General features: G+C 38.4%; 1 protein-coding gene and 1 pseudogene across 1 annotated transcript; both read left to right on the forward strand.

The window, feature by feature from the left end:
* Window positions 1–11484, forward strand: part of LOC139842284 (rhamnogalacturonan I rhamnosyltransferase 4-like) — a 235488-nt pseudogene extending 224004 nt beyond the window's left edge.
* Window positions 11485–11565: 81 nt separating this feature from the next.
* LOC139842285 (uncharacterized) lies at window positions 11566–12204 on the forward strand. Its single transcript, XM_071832442.1, has one exon. It carries the CDS (start codon window positions 11566–11568, stop codon window positions 12202–12204), a length of 639 nt encoding a protein of 212 aa, XP_071688543.1.
* The last annotated feature ends 7384 nt before the right edge of the window (window positions 12205–19588 follow it).

Raw genomic sequence — 19588 nt, forward strand, 5'->3', positions numbered from 1 at the left:
TGTGACCGAGGAATTGAACTTCTTCCAACCAAAATGCACACTTTGAAAACTTAGCGTACAATTCTTCCTTCCTCAATACTTCTAACACCTTTCTCAAATGTTCACCGTGTTCTTGGTCATTCTTTGAGTAAATAAGTATGTCATCAATGAAAACAATGACAAACTTGTCAAGGTATGGTCCACACACTCGGTTCATAAGGTCCATGAGCACAGCTGGTGCATTAGTTAAACCAAACGGCATGACCATAAACTCGTAATGACCGTAACGTGTTCTGAAAGCAGTCTTTGGAATATCATCTTCTTTCACCCGCATTTGATGATACCCGGAACGTAAGTCAATCTTTGAATAAACAGACGAGCCTTGTAGTTGATCAAATAAGTCATCGATTCTCGGTAGTGGGTAGCGGTTCTTGATGGTAAGTTTGTTCAACTCTCGGTAGTCGATACACAACCTGAATGTACCATCTTTTTTCTTGACAAACAAAACAGGAGCTCCCCACGGTGATGTGCTTGGTCGAATGAAACCACGCTCTAAAAGTTCTTGTAATTGGCTTTGCAGTTCTTTCATCTCGCTGGGTGCGAGTCTGTAAGGAGCACGAGCTATTGGTGCAGCTCCTGGTACAAGATCTATTTGAAATTCAACGGATCGATGTGGGGGTAATCCCGGTAATTCTTTCGGAAATACATCGGGAAATTCTTTTGTAATGGGAACATCATTGATGCTCTTTTCTTCAGTTTGTACTTTCTCGACGTGTGCTAGAACAGCATAGCAACCTTTTCTTATTAGTTTTTGTGCCTTCAAATTACTAATAAGATGTAGCTTCGTGTTGCCCTTTTCTCCGTACACCATTAAGGGTTTTCCTTTTTCTCGTATAATGCGAATTGCATTTTTGTAACAAACGATCTCTGCTTTCACTTCTTTCAACCAGTCCATACCGATTATCACATCAAAACTCCCTAACTCTACTGGTATCAAATCAATCTTAAATGTTTCGCTAACCAGTTTAATTTCTCGATTGCGACATATATTATCTGCTGAAATTAATTTACCATTTGTTAATTCGAGTAAAAATTTACTATCCAAAGGCGTTAATGGACAACTTAATTTTGCACAAAAATCTCTACTCATATAGCTTCTATCCGCACCCGAATCAAATAAAACGTAAGCAGATTTATTGTCAATAAAAAACGTACCCGTAACAAGCTCCGGGTCTTCCTGTGCCTCTGCCGCATTAATATTGAAAACTCTTCCGCGGCCTTGTCCATTCATGTTCTCCTGGTTCGGACAATTTCTAATAATGTGGCAGAGTTTTCCACATTTATAACAAACTACATTGGCATAACTTGCTCCGACACTACTTGCTCCGCCATTACTCGTTCCGACACCATTTGTTCCTTTCGTTCTATTAACCCCTGGTCCGTAGACCTCACACTTCGCCATGCTATGACCATTTCTTTTACACTTGTTGCAAAATTTGGTGCAGAACCCCGAGTGATACTTTTCACACCTTTGGCATAGCTGCTTCTGATTGTTGTTGTTGTTGTGGTTATTATTGTTGTTGGGATGATTGTTGTAGTTGCTGTTGTTGTTGTTGTTGTTGTTGTTGGGCCATTTGTTGTAGTTGCGATTGATGTTGCGATTGTTGGGATAATTGTTGCGATTATTGTTTTAATTGATGTTGATGTTGTATTGGTGATTCTTATCACCGTTTTCCTCCCACTTTCTTTTGACTTGCTTCACATTGGCCTCTTCAGCAGTCTGTTCTTTAATTCTTTCTTCAATCTGGTTCACTAGTTTGTGAGCCATTCTACATGCCTGTTGTATGGAGGTGGGCTCATGTGAACTTATATCTTCTTGGATTCTTTCCGGTAATCCTTTCCCAAACGCGTCGATCTTCTCTTCCTCATCTTCGAATGCTCCCGGACACAATAGGCACAATTCTGTGAATCGTCTTTCGTACGTGGTAATATCAAATCCTTGGGTTCGTAACCCTCTAAGTTCTGTCTTGAGCTTATTGACCTCAGTTCTTGGACGGTACTTCTCGTTCATCAAGTGCTTGAATGCTGACCACGGTAGTGCGTACGCATCGTCTTGTCCCACTTGCTCTAGATAGGTATTCCACCATGTTAACGCAGAACCTGTGAAGGTATGCGTAGCGTACTTCACTTTGTCCTCTTCAGTACACTTACTTATGGCAAACACCGATTCGACCTTCTCGGTCCACCGTTTCAATCCGATCGGTCCTTCGGTTCCATCAAATTCCAAAGGTTTGCAGGCAGTGAATTCTTTGTAGGTGCATCCTACACGATTTCCTGTACTGCTAGATCCAAGGTTATTGTTGGTATGTAGCGCAGCCTGTACTGCGGCTATGTTTGAAGCTAGAAAAGTACGGAATTCCTCTTCATTCATATTCACGGTGTGTCGAGTAGTCGGTGCCATTTCCTTCAAAATAGTCAAATGGAACAAGTTAATCATACAGAATATTAAGAGTAGTTAATAGTATTTCGTAGCACAATATGAACTCATTTATAAAAGCTTTTTCTTCATATTAGCGTTTTATAAGTTTAAATTCGAGTAGTACCTACCCGTTAAGTTCATACTTAGTAGCTAATATACAATTCAACTACTACAATTCTATATAAAAAACTGATTATAATAATATTTCGCGTTCAAACTTTTACACAATATTTTACAAACTTACAATACCGCTTATTTTACATATAGCATGAAATATAGCACACAATAAATTTGATACAAGATGGTTGTGAAGATAATTCTAGCTAGTACACAAGTCGTTCAGCAAAGGCAATAAAGACACGTAATTCATACGTCCAGAAACAAGTCATGCATTCTGGTTTTACTAGGATTACTTCCCATCCTTGGTCTTGTGGAATATAACCATTATGGCCATTGATAAGACAGCGTGTTGTAACGTCGTCAAAGGGACGAGGGTTACGTAATGTCCAACAGTCCCGTAACAATCTAAAAACCTCATTTCTTACCCCAATTACCGACTCCGTCACTTGTGGGAACGTTTTGTTTAATAGTTGTAGCCCGATGTTCTTGTTCTCACTTTGGTGAGAAGTGAACATTACTAATCCGTAAGCATAACATGCTTCTTTATGTTGCATGTTAGCCGCTTTTTCTAAATCACGAAGTCCAATATTCGGATATATTGAGTCAAAATAATTTCTTAACCCATTGCGTAAAATAGCATTTGGGTTCCCCGCAACATATGCGTCAAAGTAAACACATCGTAACTTATGGATTTCCCAATGTGATATCCCCCATCTTTCGAACGAAAGCCTTTTATAAATCAAGGCATTCTTGGAACGTTCTTCGAATGTCTTACAAACTGATCTCGCCTTAAATAGTTGTGCCGAAGAATTCTGACCGACTCTAGACAAGATTTCATCAATCATGTCTCCGGGTAGGTCTTTTAAAATATTGGGTTGTCTATCCATTTTGTGTTTTTATACTGTAAAATAGACAAGAGTTAGATTCATAAAAAAAAATACTTATTAATACAAGCAATTTTTTTACATATATCATAAAGCATAAGCACACTATATTACATATATTACACCACACGAATACAACTATCTTATTCCGACTCACTTGTTTCTTCTTCTTCAGTTTTGGTTCATTTTGCCAAGTTTCTAGGAACATATGATGTTCCCCTAATACGAGCCGTCGTTTTCCACATTGGTTTAGAAAAACCTGGTGGTTTAGAGGTTCCCGGGTCATTGTTACAACTTAAGGACTTCGGGGGTTGACGATACATATAAAGTTCATCGGGGTTGGAATTAGATTTCTATATTTTTATGCCCTTTCCCTTATTATTTTCTTTTGCCTTTTTAAATTCAGTTGGGGTAATTTCTATAACATCATCGGAATTCTCGTCGGAATCCGAATCATCGGAGAATTGGTAATCCTCCCAATATTTTGCTTCCTTGGCGGAAACACCATTGACCATAATTAACCTTGGTCGGTTGGTTGAGGATTTTCTTTTACTTAACCGTTTTATTATTTCCCCCACCGGTTCCGATTCTTCTTCCGGTTCCGATTCTTCTTCCGGTTCCGATTCTTCTTCCGGTTCCGACTCTTCTTCCGGTTCCTCTTCGGGAACTTGTGAATCAGTCCACAAATCATTCCAATTTACATTTGACTCTTCATTATTATTAGGTGAGCCAATGGGACTTGTTCTAGAGGTATACATCTATCACATTATATCAAACGCGTTAAGAGATTAATATATCACATAATATTCACATGTTAAAAATATATAGTTTCCAACAAAATTTGTTAAGCAATCATTTTTCAAGTAAACACGGTCGAAGTCCAGACTCACTAATGCATCCTAACAAACTCGATAAGACACACTAATGCAAAATTCTAGTTCTCTAAGACCAACGCTCGGATACCAACTGAAATGTCCCGTTCTTATTGATTAAAAATGTTCCATATTAATTGATTTCGTTGCGAGGTTTTGACCTCTATATGAGACGTTTTTCAAAGACTGCATTCATTTTAAAACAAACCATAACCTTTATTTCATCAATAAAGGTTTAAAAAGCTTTACGTAGATTATCAAATAATGATAATCTAAAATATCCTGTTTACACACGACCATTACATAATGGTTTACAATACAAATATGTTACAACAAAATAAGTTTCTTGAATGCAGTTTTTACACAATATCATACAAGCATGGACTCCAAATCTCATCCTTATTTAAGTATGCGACAGCGGAAGCTCTTAATAATCACCTGAGAATAAACATGCTTAAAACGTCAACAAAAATGTTGGTGAGTTATAGGTTTAACCTATATATATCAAATCATAATAATAGACCACAAGATTTCATATTTCAATACACATCCCATACATAGAGATAAAAATCATTCATATGGTGAACACCTGGTAACCGACATTAAAAAGATGCATATATAAGAATATCCCCATCATTCCGGGACACCCTTCGGATATGATATAAATTTCGAAGTACTAAAACATCCGGTACTTTGGATGGGGTTTGTTAGGCCCAATAGATCTATCTTTAGGATTCGCGTCAATTAGGGTGTCTGTTCCCTAATTCTTAGATTACCAGACTTAATAAAAAGGGGCATATTCGATTTCGATAATTCAACCATAGAATGTAGTTTCACGTACTTGTGTCTATTTTGTAAATCATTTATAAAACCTGCATGTATTCTCATCCCAAAAATATTAGATTTTAAAAGTGGGACTATAACTCACTTTCACAGATTTTTACTTCATCGGGAAGTAAGACTTGGCCACTGGTTGATTCACGAACCTATAACAATATATACATATATATCAAAGTATGTTCAAAATATATTTACAACACTTTTAATATATTTTGATGTTTTAAGTTTATTAAGTCAGTTGTCCTCGTTAGTAACCTACAACTAGTTGTCCACAGTTAGATGTACAGAAATAAATCGATAAATATTATCTTGAATCAATCCACGACCCAGTGTATACGTATCTCAGTATTGATCACAAATCAAACTATATATATTTTGGAATTAACCTCAACCCTGTATAGCTAACTCCAACATTCACATATAGAGTGTCTATGGTTGTTCCGAAATATATATAGATGTGTCGACATGATAGGTCGAAATATTGTATACGTGTCTATGGTATCTCAAGATTACATAATATACAATGCAAGTTGATTAAGTTATGGTTGGAATAGATTTGTTACCAATTTTCACGTAGCTAAAATGAGAAAAATTATCCAATCTTGTTTTACCCATAACTTCTTCATTTTAAATCTGTTTTGAGTGAATCAAATTGCTATGGTTTTATATTGAACTTTATTTTATGAATCTAAACAGAAAAAGTATAGGTTTATGGTCGGAAAAATAAGTTACAAGACATTTTTGTAAAGGTAATCATTTCAGTCGAAAGAACGACGTCTAGATGACCATTTTAGAAAACATACTTCCACTTTGAGTTTAATCATAATTTTGGATATAGTTTCATGTTCATAATAAAAATCATTTTCTCAGAATAACAACTTTTAAATCAAATTTTATCATAGTTTTTAATTAACTAACCCAAAACAGCCCGCGGTGTTACTACGACAGCGTAAATCCGGTTTTACGGTGTTTTTCGTGTTTCCAGGTTTTAAATCATTAAGTTAGCATATCATATAGATATAGAACATGTATTTAGTTGATTTTAAAATTCATGTTAGAAGGATTAACTTTTATTTGCGAACAAGTTTAGAATTAACTAAACTATGTTCTAGTGATTACAAGTTTAAACCTTCGAATAAGATAGCTTTATATGTATGAATCGAATGATGTTATGAACATCATTACTACCTTAAGTTCCATGGATAAACCTACTGGAAAATAGAAAAATGGATCTAGCTTCAACGGATCCTTGGATGGCTCGAAGTTCTTGAAGCAGAATCATGACACGAAAACAAGTTCAAGTAAGATCATCACTTGAAATATGATTGTTATAGTTATAGAAATTGAACCAAAGTTTGAATATGATTATTACCTTGTATTAGAATGATAACCTACTGTAAGAAACAAAGATTTCTTGAGGTTGGATGATCACCTTACAAGATTGGAAGTGAGCTAGCAAACTTGAAAGTATTCTTGATTTTATGTAACTAGAACTTGTAGAATATATGAAGAACACTTAGAACTTGAAGATAGAACTTGAGAGAGATCAATTAGATGAAGAAAATTGAAGAATGAAAGTGTTTGTAGGTGTTTTTGGTCGTTGGTGTATGGATTAGATATAAAGGATATGTAATTTTGTTTTCATGTAAATAAGTCATGAATGATTACTCATATTTTTGTAATTTTATGAGATATTTCATGCTAGTTGCCAAATGATGGTTCCCACATGTGTTAGGTGACTCACATGGGCTGCTAAGAGCTGATCATTGGAGTGTATATACTAATAGTACATACATCTAAAAGCTGTGTATTGTACGAGTACGAATACGGGTGCATACGAGTAGAATTGTTGATGAAACTGATCGAGGATGTAATTGTAAGCATTTTTGTTAAGTAGAAGTATTTTGATAAGTGTATTGAAGTCTTTAAAAAGTGTATAAATACATATTAAAACACTACATGTATATACATTTTAACTGAGTCGTTAAGTCATCGTTAGTCGTTACATGTAAGTGTTGTTTTGAAACCTTTAGGTTAACGATCTTGTTAAATGTTGTTAACCCAATGTTTATAATATCAAATGAGATTTTAAATTATTATATTATCATGATATTATCATGTATGAATATCTCTTAATATGATATATATACACATTAAATGTCTTTACAACGATAATCGTTACATATATGTCTCGTTTAAAAATCATTAAGTTAGTAGTCTTGTTTTTACATATGTAGTTCATTGTTAATATACTTAATGATATGTTTACTTATCATAGTATCATGTTAACTATATATATATCCATATATATATCATCATATAATTTTTACAAGTTTTAACGTTCGTGAATCACCGGTCAACTTGGGTGGTCAATTGTCTATATGAAACATATTTCAATTAATCAAGTCTTAACAAGTTTGATTGCTTAACATGTTGGAAACATTTAATCATGTAAATATCAATCTCAATTAATATATATAAACATGGAAAAGTTCGGGTCACTACACATTTCCGCTAGCTCCGTGGTAGAGGTTGTTCGCTGCGGAGGTACCTCCGATGTACGTACCTTGGAAAGGAAAACTGACCCACGGATTACTTCCATTCCATAATTGTAACCCTGGGGGCAACAAAGCGCTCGGCTGAGTTACCAGGGGAATGATTCCCGTAGTTGGTAAGATAGTGATGGCGTTGGGTATGCTCTGTGGAGCAACAGGGAATGGGCTCCCGAAGGTATACTGCTGCGTAATTGGTCCTCCTGAGTGGCTCAGAGGGACACTGGTGGTGGTCATTGAATGAGTCAGCTGTGAAGGTATCGGCTGGAGAGTGATACTCGGAGGGACTGCCGGTTGTAAGATCTGAGGCTGGTTGGTAAGAGGGATACTTCTTGCTGGCCTGGCCTCCATTTCCATTTCTTCGTCGACATCATCGCTGTCATACGTCAGTGTTCGCCGACTGTGTAACTGCCATTCTTCTCGCAACTTTTTGATAACAGCGCGTATGTTATCATAGTTGTTGAGTATGAAGGTTTTATCGATTAGCGGTGGTGATTCGGAATCATTCCGGTTTGTAGTTATTGGCATAGCAGGAGTGATAGGTGTCCGTGTTCCGGTTTCATGTTGATCTACCTCAGATGGTAGAGAGAAACCGGGCGGTGGATGATCAGATTCCGCCATGATCTTGCGTTTTTCAAACAAAGTAAGTATTGAAGTGGGGTCCCACGGATGGCGCCAATTGTTTGTACAATTCTTTGCACACCTTGTTAGCTGAACAAGGAAGTTGTGATCTGATCACTAAATGGACGATATGGGGTGATATGATGGTGGATGTATGCTTGTTGGCGATTCCCCGAAGATAGTACGAAGGTATCGTACTTTACGCCACCAAGATACGGAGGTAACTCATTGAGAGTGTTTTATGTATGAGTGATTATGACTGAGTGTGTATGCTTGTCCAGGGATCATGCTCCCTTTATATAGAGTTAGATAACAGCCTTATCATCAGTAGTTTTCTAGGTAGATTCAGTCTTCGAGGCAATCTCTGATGAGACAAAGGGGACTTTCCCTTCGGCTGACTGTAATCTATGGTGGTCCAAGAAAGTTAACCTGCAGCATTCCTCTTTTGTCATTTGGATGTTAGTGGTAACGAGTTTGGTCAACCCGTTAACTCCTCTCCTTCAGTCTAGGTGACCTCGTGACCTTAGGAGAGGTCCCTGTCCATTGGTAACCGTGATCCCTTCGTCAATACTTTCCTTCGTTACGATTGCTTCGTATGACGGAAGTGGATTTGTACCAACTCTGAATATTGGGATTCTTATTTGATGGCATTCTTCTTCTGTCCTTTGAGCGCCATTATTTGATTTCAAGGATATCCCGCCGTTAGTTTGTATTTGACATATGCATTCTTGTGATCCAACCTTATGTCATCTATCATCGTTAGGTGTGATACCTTCGTTAGCGTAGCTTTGCGTGTCTTGACGGGGGATACACTATCACTTCCAGTAAGGAATTAATTGAAATTGTTACAACCACAGATGGAAGGAGTATTCGATGATATATATTTTCTAATAAATTTTATAAAGGTGAAGCGCTGTAATGTTTGGAGTTATTGTTGACTAATGTGATCTCATTGATAAGTTTTTGTAACCAATTACCGGTTCTACCACCTTTTAGAAATCATAAGGTTATACACTTCAATCGAACCAACCAACGGATCTTCGGTCCAGCGGTACCGCGGTTACACTTGTGTACTCGCAGGGCTAGAGGTCTCGGGTTCGAACCTCGTCACCCGCTCTAGGAATTGAAATATATTCCTTGAAAGTGGCCCAAAGGGAAGGTTTTACCGACCCGCTCCGGGACTAAGGTCCGGCCCGCCTGCCCCTCTGGATGGTTTAAGGGTCGGATCCTCAGAGTGTGGTTCGGGTTTCCTGCCCGAAAGCGCGTGTGTGTGTGCAAATGATGACTAGGCTTCGGTCCGGACTGATGCAAGCTTGCCTTTCAAAAAAAAAAAAAAAAAAAAAAATCGAACCAATACGAAATTTGTAAAGAGTGGAATCTCACAGTTGCTTCAATAACTCAAATGCCGTGTCAATTTCAGGGCTTTTAAAGTTCACACGTTCAATCGAAGCTTTCGAAAATAAAGTAGTGCATATTCTCCAAGAACAAGGACCATTTATGGCATTGCACTTGAGATATGAGACGGACATGTTAGCCTTTTCAGGTTGTACACATGACTGCACTATTGAAGAAGCTAACGGACTCGAACGTTTGAGGTAACCTCTTTGATAGAAGCTGCATCTTTTAATAGGTATAATGAAAGGGTTGATTAAGGTCTTGGACCAAGTCACCGAACAGGTTAGAACCGTTGGTACCAAAATTGTTCCCATTTTGACTTTTGACCCGACTTGGCCATTTGTTTTTAGACGTTCGTTCCCGTGGTGGAGGGAGGATATAGTGTCAGAAGAGAGGCGATCGTAAGGCCTTTGTCCTCTTACGCCAGAAGAGGCAACGCTAATTTTACAAGCACTTGGATTCAGTGGCGACTTGACTGACTCTTAGAGCCAAAAGTAAATTTCAGACAGAAAATAAAACTCATGGAAATTTGATTTTACCATTTTCATGACGTCTCAATTTTATTTTTAAATTTATTTAAAAAAAATTTCCTACTTATTGGCCGGAGGTCCACTCGGAAGCAATCTCTCTATCCGTCGAATAGAGAGAGGGATGACTTTCTCTACGTTTGAAAGTGTTTTCACTCTGGGTGGAGAAATGAATAGTCTTTATTCTTGGATAAGAGAATGATTGTCTACATCTCACCTCCCCATACACCACGCATGTGGTATTGGGTTTCGTTGTTGTTGTTGTTGTTGTTGTTGTTGGATTCAGTGGTGGAGTCAGAAATTTTTCACCAGGGGCGAATTTTTAATTTGAAAGCGTAGCAACATTTTTTTGGTCAAAATGTGGAGTGTTTTGGGCAAAATATGGAGGTTTTTGAGCAAAATACGGAGGGTTTTGTGCAAAATACGGAGGGTTTTGGGCAAAATACGGAGGTTTTGGGCAAAATACAGAGGTTTTTAGGGAAAATACGATGGTTTTTGGGCAAAATACAAAGGTTTTTGGGGAAAATATGGAAGCTTTAGGGGCAAAATATGGAGACTTTTGGAAGACAAAAAAAAATTCACCTGAGGCAAAATGAAAAAATCCAAAAAAAATTCACTGAAAATTACAAATCCACTGGGGGCGGACGCCCCCCTCTACCCTTTACTGGCACCGCCCCTGCTTGGATTTGACCAAAACACACAAATTTGTATTGCATCGGGTGAAATATACGGCAGCTAAAAGAGACTTGCAGCTTTAAGGGCTACATTTCTTTGGATCGCAAGTGATTTCTGTTAAATAGTTATCGACATTTCTAATTGTTGAAAATATTTGAATTTTTGAGGTGAATGGTTTTTACAGCATAAAAGTTAGGTTGTAACTAATGAGATACATAAAGTCAATGCAGTCAACACTACCTCATCTAAATACACAAGAAGAAGAAGAAGAAGACACGTCAAGGACTACAACACCATTTAACTTAACCATAGTTAGCAATTAGTTATGTAACTAGAGTTAGTAGTTTGTTATTTTCTGTTTTAGCAGTTAGTGTATTTCTGTAACAGTATATAATCTCAACTTGATCTTGTACATTCAGTTGTTTCAATGAAGTTCAATGGCAGATTTACCTAAATCGTAAATCTTATTATGGTATCAGAGGGGAATTGCGTTTAGCAATTCAATCAGCTCAATCGATTCTTCATCATGCATGTGCTTAATCCATTGATTACAGATCAATCTCTCAAAATCACACGAAATCATTTCTAAACCCTAATTTCTCCATCGTTACAATCACATCAATGGCGACTGGTCACACAATCGATCCAACACTAACACCTGCAACTGAAGACTTCAATTCACCGGATCATCCTCTGTTCCTTCATCAAAATGATCACCCTGGCTTAATCCTCATTTCGAAGAAACTTACAGGATCAGATAATAATAGTTCCTGGCGACGATCTATGACGATCGCACTAAATGCTAAGAACAAATTACAAATTGTTACTAATCAATTTGTTGAACCTGAAGTCAATTTAAGATCTAGGGCACTATGGGAAAGGACAAATGATATGATAATCTCCTGGATACTCAACACGATCACAGATCAAATAAGCAATTCTCTAAACTTTGTTAATACAGCTTGTAAAGAATTACATGAGCATTACTCTCAATTGGATGGTCACAGAATCTACCAACTCACAAATGACATCACTCAACATAAGCAGAATCAATGCACTATAGAGGTATATTATCAAAAGCTTAAAGGTTACTGGGATGAAATAGATGCAATAGAAGCACCATATGTCCGTACCTTTGCTTGTACATGTGAAAATGGAAGGTTAAATGCAGAAAGAGATCAAGGAAAGAGGTTAATGCAATTTCTCATGGGGCTTGATGAGTCCTACTCTAACATCAGGGACCAAGTATTACTAATATAACCATTACCTAATGTTGCAAAGGCTTACAGTATGATAAGGCAAGAAGAAAGACAAAGAGAAGCTAACACCTTCAAATCAAACATATCTGTTGCACTTTCCACTCACTCATCCTATCATAGATGCTCAAACAACAACACTTCAAAGTGGAACTCCAACAGAAACAGTTCAGGACCACAAGAAAGGAAGAGTAGCTTCAAGAAAGAGGTATTTTGTGGTATTTGTGGCTTTGAAGGACACAATAAGGAAGAATGTTACAAATTAGTTGGTTATCCAATTGGGCACCGGCTCTACATGGCAAATACATACCACCTGCAACAAAAACCACTACACATTATACACCACCTACAAAGAATATCAACATAATCACAACTGCAGACAATAACAACGACAACAACAATGAGATGGCAATGAATGCTAGAATGGGTCAGCTTCAAAATCAGTTAAATAAATGCTTCTACTGATGCAGAACAATCAAAAACCAATCACTAATTCAGACATCTGTTCCACATCACATGGAGGTACTTTCAAACTGTTAGGAAGAGGGGATCGCCTGGACGTTGGGAGATATAAATTTGAGAGAAAAACAACTCTATTACTCACAAGAATAGATTTACAGAGTATTACAAAACTCTTACAAAAAAAAACTCTCAAGCTCACACACACTCTCTAGGTTGTGATTACACTTCTCTGAATGATTTGGGATGATTTACAATTGAGGTTTGCACCTCTATTTATAGTAAAAATTCTATGGCGGTGGAAGGGTGTGAACGGAGATGGTGGGCGGCCGTCATCGTGTTCATCTTTGCTTCTTCTACATGGTGTTCAAAGAAGGCTACTTTGAACATCTAGAAGGTGAGCTTCTAGATTGTAGGCTGGAAACTTTCAATTCTCCCCCTCCAGCCGAATCCACGAACATTCCAGTTATGTATCTGCATAACTCCAACTTCTCTCGAGTCACCACCTTTGTTAACATATCCGCAGGATTCTCCTTTGTATGGATCTTCACTAGTCTCAACAGTTGTCGATCAATTACCTCGCGTATCCAATGATAGCGAATATCAATATGTTTTGTACGGGAATGGTACATGGAGTTCTTGCTCAAATCTAGAGCACTCTGACTGTCACAATGTACCTTGTACTCCTTTTTCTTGATTCCAAATTCTTGGAGATAACGCTTTAACCACAACATTTCTTTTCCAGCTTCTGCGACAGCAATATACTCTGCTTCAGTTGTGGATAATGCAACACACTTCTGTAGTCTTGACTGCCATGAAACAGCTCCCCCTGCAAAAGTGTAAATGAATCCTGAAGTAGATTTCCTACTATCAGGATCTCCGGCCATATCCACATCTGTATAGCCTTCCAAGATTGGATCAGCTCCCCCGTAACAAAGACATAGATTCTTTGTACCTTTAAGATATCTGAGAATCCATTTTACTGCATTCCAATGCTCTTTCCCGGGGTTGGAGAGAAAACGACTCACTGTTCCCACTACATGAGCAATATCGGGCCTTGTACACACCATCGCATACATCAAACTTCCAACTGCTGAAGAATATGGTACTGAAGACATCTCCCCGATCTATTCCTTGGATGAGGGATAAGAACTCTTGCTTAACTTGAAATGGTTGGCTAATGGAATGCTAACAGGTTTGGCATTGTTCATATTGAAACGTGAAAGCACTTGTTCAATATACTTCTCCTGAGATAGCCATAACCTTTTATTCTTCCTGTCTCGGGTTATCTGCATTCCCAAAATCTGTTGAGCCTGTCCTAAGTCTTTCATGTCAAAAGACTTAGAGAGTTCCTTCTTCAGCTGGTTGATCTTCGTTGCGTCTTTCCCTACGATCAAAATATCGTCTACATATAGTAGAAGAGCAACGAAATCTCCTTCAGAAAACTTCTGAATGTAGACACACTCATCTGCTGCAGTTTTCTTGTACCCGTGACTCACCATGCACGAGTCAAACTTCTTGTACCACTGCCTAGGTGCCTGCTTCAAACCATACAAACTTTTCTTCAGCTTGCATACGAGGTTATCTCCTGAAACCTCAAAACCTTCCGGCTGCTCCATGTAAATTTCTTCATGTAAATCTCCATGAAGAAAAGTTGAGTTCATACTTGCGACCAATCCAAGTATGACTCTAATTGAAGTCATCTTGACTACTGGTGAAAATATCTCATCAAAATCAATCCCTTTCTTCTGTTGGAATCCTTTGACTACAAGTCGTGCTTTATATTTTACCACTTTTCCACTACCATCCTTTTTCAGCTTGAACACCCATTTATTTTTCAGTGCCTTCTTCACGCGTGGAAGTTCTACAATCTCATAAGTTTGATTTTTCTGCAGAGAATCCATCTCATCCTGCATTGCGAGCAACCATTTTTCTTTATCCTTATGAGTTACTGCTTCATGAAAACTCTCCGGTTCTCCATCTTCAGTAAGTAGAAGGTACTCGGATTCTGGATATCTACTCGATGGAATCCGACCTCGTTCAGATCTACGAACTTCTGGAACATTCTGAGGAGATCCACCATCATCTTGACCTTGTGATGGTGCTGGAACGTCTGGCATATGGGGTTGTGGCTCCCCCTGCTCAGCACCGTCATTTTCCTCATTATCTTCTACTTCTGGCATTTCTTCTTGTACTGAAAATTCATTTCTCATGAATGATTCCGCTGTTGCCTCTGGCACCTGAGCAGCAACATTTGACTTCTGAGATATTGTGGGCTTTTCAATATCTTCTATTGTCTGGCTTTCATGGAACACCACGTCCCTACTTCTGATCACCTTTTTCTCCTTTGGATCCCATAATCTGTATCCAAATTCTTCATCTCCATAGCCTATGAATATGCATGGAGTGGTCCTTGCATCCAGCTTCTGCCTAAGCTCCTTGGATACATGTGTGTACGCCAAACATCCAAATACTCTTAAGTGAGAGTATGATGGATCCTTTCCAGACCAAAGTTTCTCCGGAACTTCAAAATTCAGTGGTACTGATGGAGATCGGTTGATCAAATAACAAGCGGCTCTGACTGCTTCTCCCCAGAATGGCTTTGGCAGCTTAGCCATACTGAGCATGCTCCGAACACGTTCCATGATTGTTCGGTTCATTCTTTCTGCTATACCATTATGTTGAGGGGTACGTGGGACCGTCTTCTCATGTCGGATGCCATATGATCTGCAATAGGCATCGAACTGTCTGGAAGAGTATTCACTGCCGTTGTCGGATCGAAGACACTTTAACTTCTTTCCTGTCTCACGTTCTACCATGACATGGAACTGTTTGAAGTAATCGAACACCTGGTCCTTCGTCCGTAAGAAATATACCCACACCTTTCGAGAAGTATCATCGATAAACATCAGAAAGTATCGATTGCCGCCAATTGATTCAACCTCCAAGGGACCGCAAACATCAGAGTGTACCAGACTGAGTAACTCTGATTTTTTCGTTGAAGAGGAATTAAACGAGACTCTATGCTGCTTACCAAACAAACAATGATTGCAAGGATCTAGCGCAGCATCCTTGTCTACATTGATAAGCTTCTTCTTTATTAGGGTAGACAACCCTTTCTCACTCATGTGACCGAGTCTCTGGTGCCATAAATTTTGTGAAGCCTCCTTTTCTGCAACATTAATACTGTCTGTGCAGATCTTCACATGAGTCTTGTAAAGTGTGCCACAAATGTGTCCCCGAGCGAATATCATAGCGCCTCTTGACAATTTCCATGTGCCTCTACTGAAATGACTATCATAGCTCTGTTTATCGAGAGCTACTCCGGAAAGTAAATTCAGCCGAAGATCTGGCACATGGCGGACATCCTTCAAAGTGATTGTGCTCCCGGAACTTGTCTTTATCTTGACATCACCAATTCCGACAATCTCAGCAGAACTGGAATTTCCCATCTTCACAGCTCCAAAGTCTCCAGCTTTGTATGTTGTGAAGTATTCCTTGTATGGAGTCACGTGGTAGGAAGCTGCAGTATATACTACCCATTCTGTTTCTTCTCGTGAGACGTGAAGGCATGTCTCATCATGGGTTGAACAATAAGCTACATCACCAGAGATAGTCACTAATGTTTCTCCACCCTTATTCTTCGGATGTGAACTGCTTTGACCTTGTTCCTCTTTTAATCTATAGCAGTTCTTCTTCATATGTCCCTCTAATCCACAATGATGGCATTTATATGTTGGTTTTCTGCCATCAGCTGACCTGCCCCTGCTCTTGCTTCTGCCTCTCCATTTATTTTTGCTACTCATTCGCTGTCTCCCCCGATTCTCTGTGACAAAGGCATGGGTCTGATCTGTGCCCATGTCTTTTCTCCTTGCCTCTTCACTGAATAGGGCATCCTTGACCATTGACATGGTAAGTTTGCCATTCGGGGCTGAGTTGCTGAGTGTTACTACCAGCGTTTCCCAACTATCGGGAAAGGAACTAAGTAGCAGTAGCGCTTGAACTTCATCGCCAAGCGGCATCTCTACAGACGATAACTGGTTGACCAAGCTCTGGAACTCACTGGTATGCTCGGCAACTGAAGTTCCACTTTTGAGCTTCATGTTGACTAAACGCCTCATCAGCAGGGCTTTATTCCGAGCAGTCTTGGCCTGGTACATGTCCTCCAACCTTTTCCAGAGGACATATGCGTCTGTCTCTTGTGCAACATGGTGGAAGACACTATGATCAATCCATTGACGGATCTGACCAATAGTTTTTCGGTTTGATTTCTTCCACTCTTTCTCTTTGGCAGAATCAGGGTTTATACCCTTCAATTCAATAGGATCGAACAAATCCTTACAGCTGAGGAGATCTTCCATTTGAGGTTTTCACAGCGTGTAGTTTGTGGCTGTGAGCATAATCATAGCTCCGAAAGATGATGTTGACTCTTATGTGGACATTATCACCTTACAAATAATTTTTCAACACAAACGGGGTTGAATTGTAGAAAACAGAGATCACCGTTACGTCCGGAACGGTTGAAAATGGTGGAATAGACACTTCGCGGCTTAAATTCCACTTACGGGGCAAAATTATAATTTTTATAAACTTCAGGGACCAAAAATGAAATTCTGAAAATTTCAGGGACCAAATTGTAAAATTTCAGAATTGCTACAGTACCGCTACAGTACTGCTACAGTGCCGCCAGCTGCTACAGTGAATTGCTATAGTGATCGTCTTCTCCGGCAAAAATTCCGGCACCAGTGCCGCCAGCTGCTACAGTGAATTGCTATAGTGATCGTCTTCTTCGGCAAAAATTCCGGCACCGGTCGTCTTCTCCGGCGAGATTCCGGCGAGTTGACCAAACTTTGACCGCGTTTTCTGGGCTCGTTATAACTCCGTTTAAGTCGCCGTTTTTTGCGTTGGACTCGGTTCGACGAGACGAATCCAATGGTACACTCAAAATTGAATTTTGAGAAAACTTCCGAAAACCCAAAAACTCAACCAACGTCTCTAACCAAGCTCTTGATACCACTTGTTAGGAAGAGGGGATCGCCTGGACGTTGGGAGATATAAATTTGAGAGAAAAACAACTATATTACTCACAAGAATAGATTTACAGAGTATTACAAAACTCTTACAAAAAAAAACTCTCAAGCTCACACACACTCTCTAGGTTGTGATTACACTTCTCTGAATGATTTGGGATGATTTACAATTGAGGTTTGTACCTCTATTTATAGTAAAAATTTTATGGCGGTGGAAGGGTGTGAACGGAGATGGTGGGCGGCCGTCATCGTGTTCATCTTTGCTTCTTCTACATGGTGTTCAAAGAAGGCTACTTTGAACATCTAGAAGGTGAGCTTCTAGATTGTAGGCTGGAAACTTTCACAAATTCATTGCTTCTCATATTACCTCACAAAAATACCAATTTATTGCTTCACTTATTAATTGTGTTAAAAGATGTTTGGATAATTGATAGTGGTGCCACAGATCATGTATCCACCTCACTAAACAATATGCAGAATATTCACACCTGTTCAACACCAATTCTTGTTATTTTACCCAATGGTCACAATACATCTGTCACAAAACTTGGTTTAGTCACTATAAACTCAAGCATTACTCTGCATGATGTTTGATATATACCTAGTTTCTCATTCAATTTACTTTCTGTGAGTAAACTTGGTCAAAATTTACCTTTATCTGTCCTCTTCATCCCTCTATCTTGGTACTTTCAGGACCACAACAAAAGGATTGCACATGGCATCATTTGTAATGGTATCTATGTGGTTCAGCAAGACAAAGGCTCACAACCAAAATCAACTCATCAAATACACTCTACCATCTCCACTGATGACACAGCTCTTTGGCATGCAAGATTTGGACATTCATCAATTCAAGTCATGAAGAAAATCATACATTTACATTCTATAATAAAGTGTGAACACACCACTTGTAATATTTGTCCTTTATTAAAACAACATTCTTCATTATTTCCTATTAGTCATTCTCAATCTACTTAACTGTTTGCTCTTGTTCACATGAACATATGGGGTCCATATAAACACAAAACTATAAATGGTTGCCAATATTTCTTCACTATTGTTGATGATTACTCTAGAGCCATATAGACATATCTTCTACCCAGTAAACATCATGTTTCTTCTCACATCAAAATGTTACATGCTTACACATTAAATCACTTTAACAAAACAATCAAATCAATCAGAATTGACAATGGCTTTGAGTTCATAAATCACGATTTAAATGAATTCTTTCAATCCAATGGTATAATACATCAAACTAGTTATACATACACACCACAACAAAATGCAAGAATTGAAAGAAAACACAAATAATTACTAGAAATAGCGAGGGTAACTAGATTCCAATCCCACATTCCTATACATCTCTGGGTTATTACCTCATCAATAGATTACCCACCAAACCTCTCAACAATAAAAGTCCATATGAACTGATATACAACACTACACCAAATATCACTCATCTCAAAATCATTGGATGCAAAGCCAATACACACACATCCACCTGATAAGTTTGAACCAAGATCCATCCCTTCTGTACTACTTGGCTATCCAACCACTCAAAAAGGTTATATACTTTATAATCTTCAAACACACAAAGTTTTCGTTAGCAGACATGTCATCTTTGATGATTGCAGATGCATATGTTCCCTCTTCAGTTTAGATGAACTATTAGTACTTCGTAGTATTTAGTCACTCATGACATATATCTTCATTGAAGCAAAATTTAAATGTGACCACAATTATAAGCTATACAAAATAATCGTCCTTTGTTGACGTTACTCGTCTCAATAACAATGAATAAGAAGAAGAAGATGGAAGTTTTACGCAATATTATGGTTGCTCAAATGACAAAATTTCATTCCTCGTCCCTGTGGTTTACATCAATTTTGATTCCTC

This window comes from Rutidosis leptorrhynchoides, chromosome 4 (assembly GCF_046630445.1).
Source record: "Rutidosis leptorrhynchoides isolate AG116_Rl617_1_P2 chromosome 4, CSIRO_AGI_Rlap_v1, whole genome shotgun sequence".
NCBI classification, from domain to species: domain Eukaryota; kingdom Viridiplantae; phylum Streptophyta; class Magnoliopsida; order Asterales; family Asteraceae; genus Rutidosis; species Rutidosis leptorrhynchoides.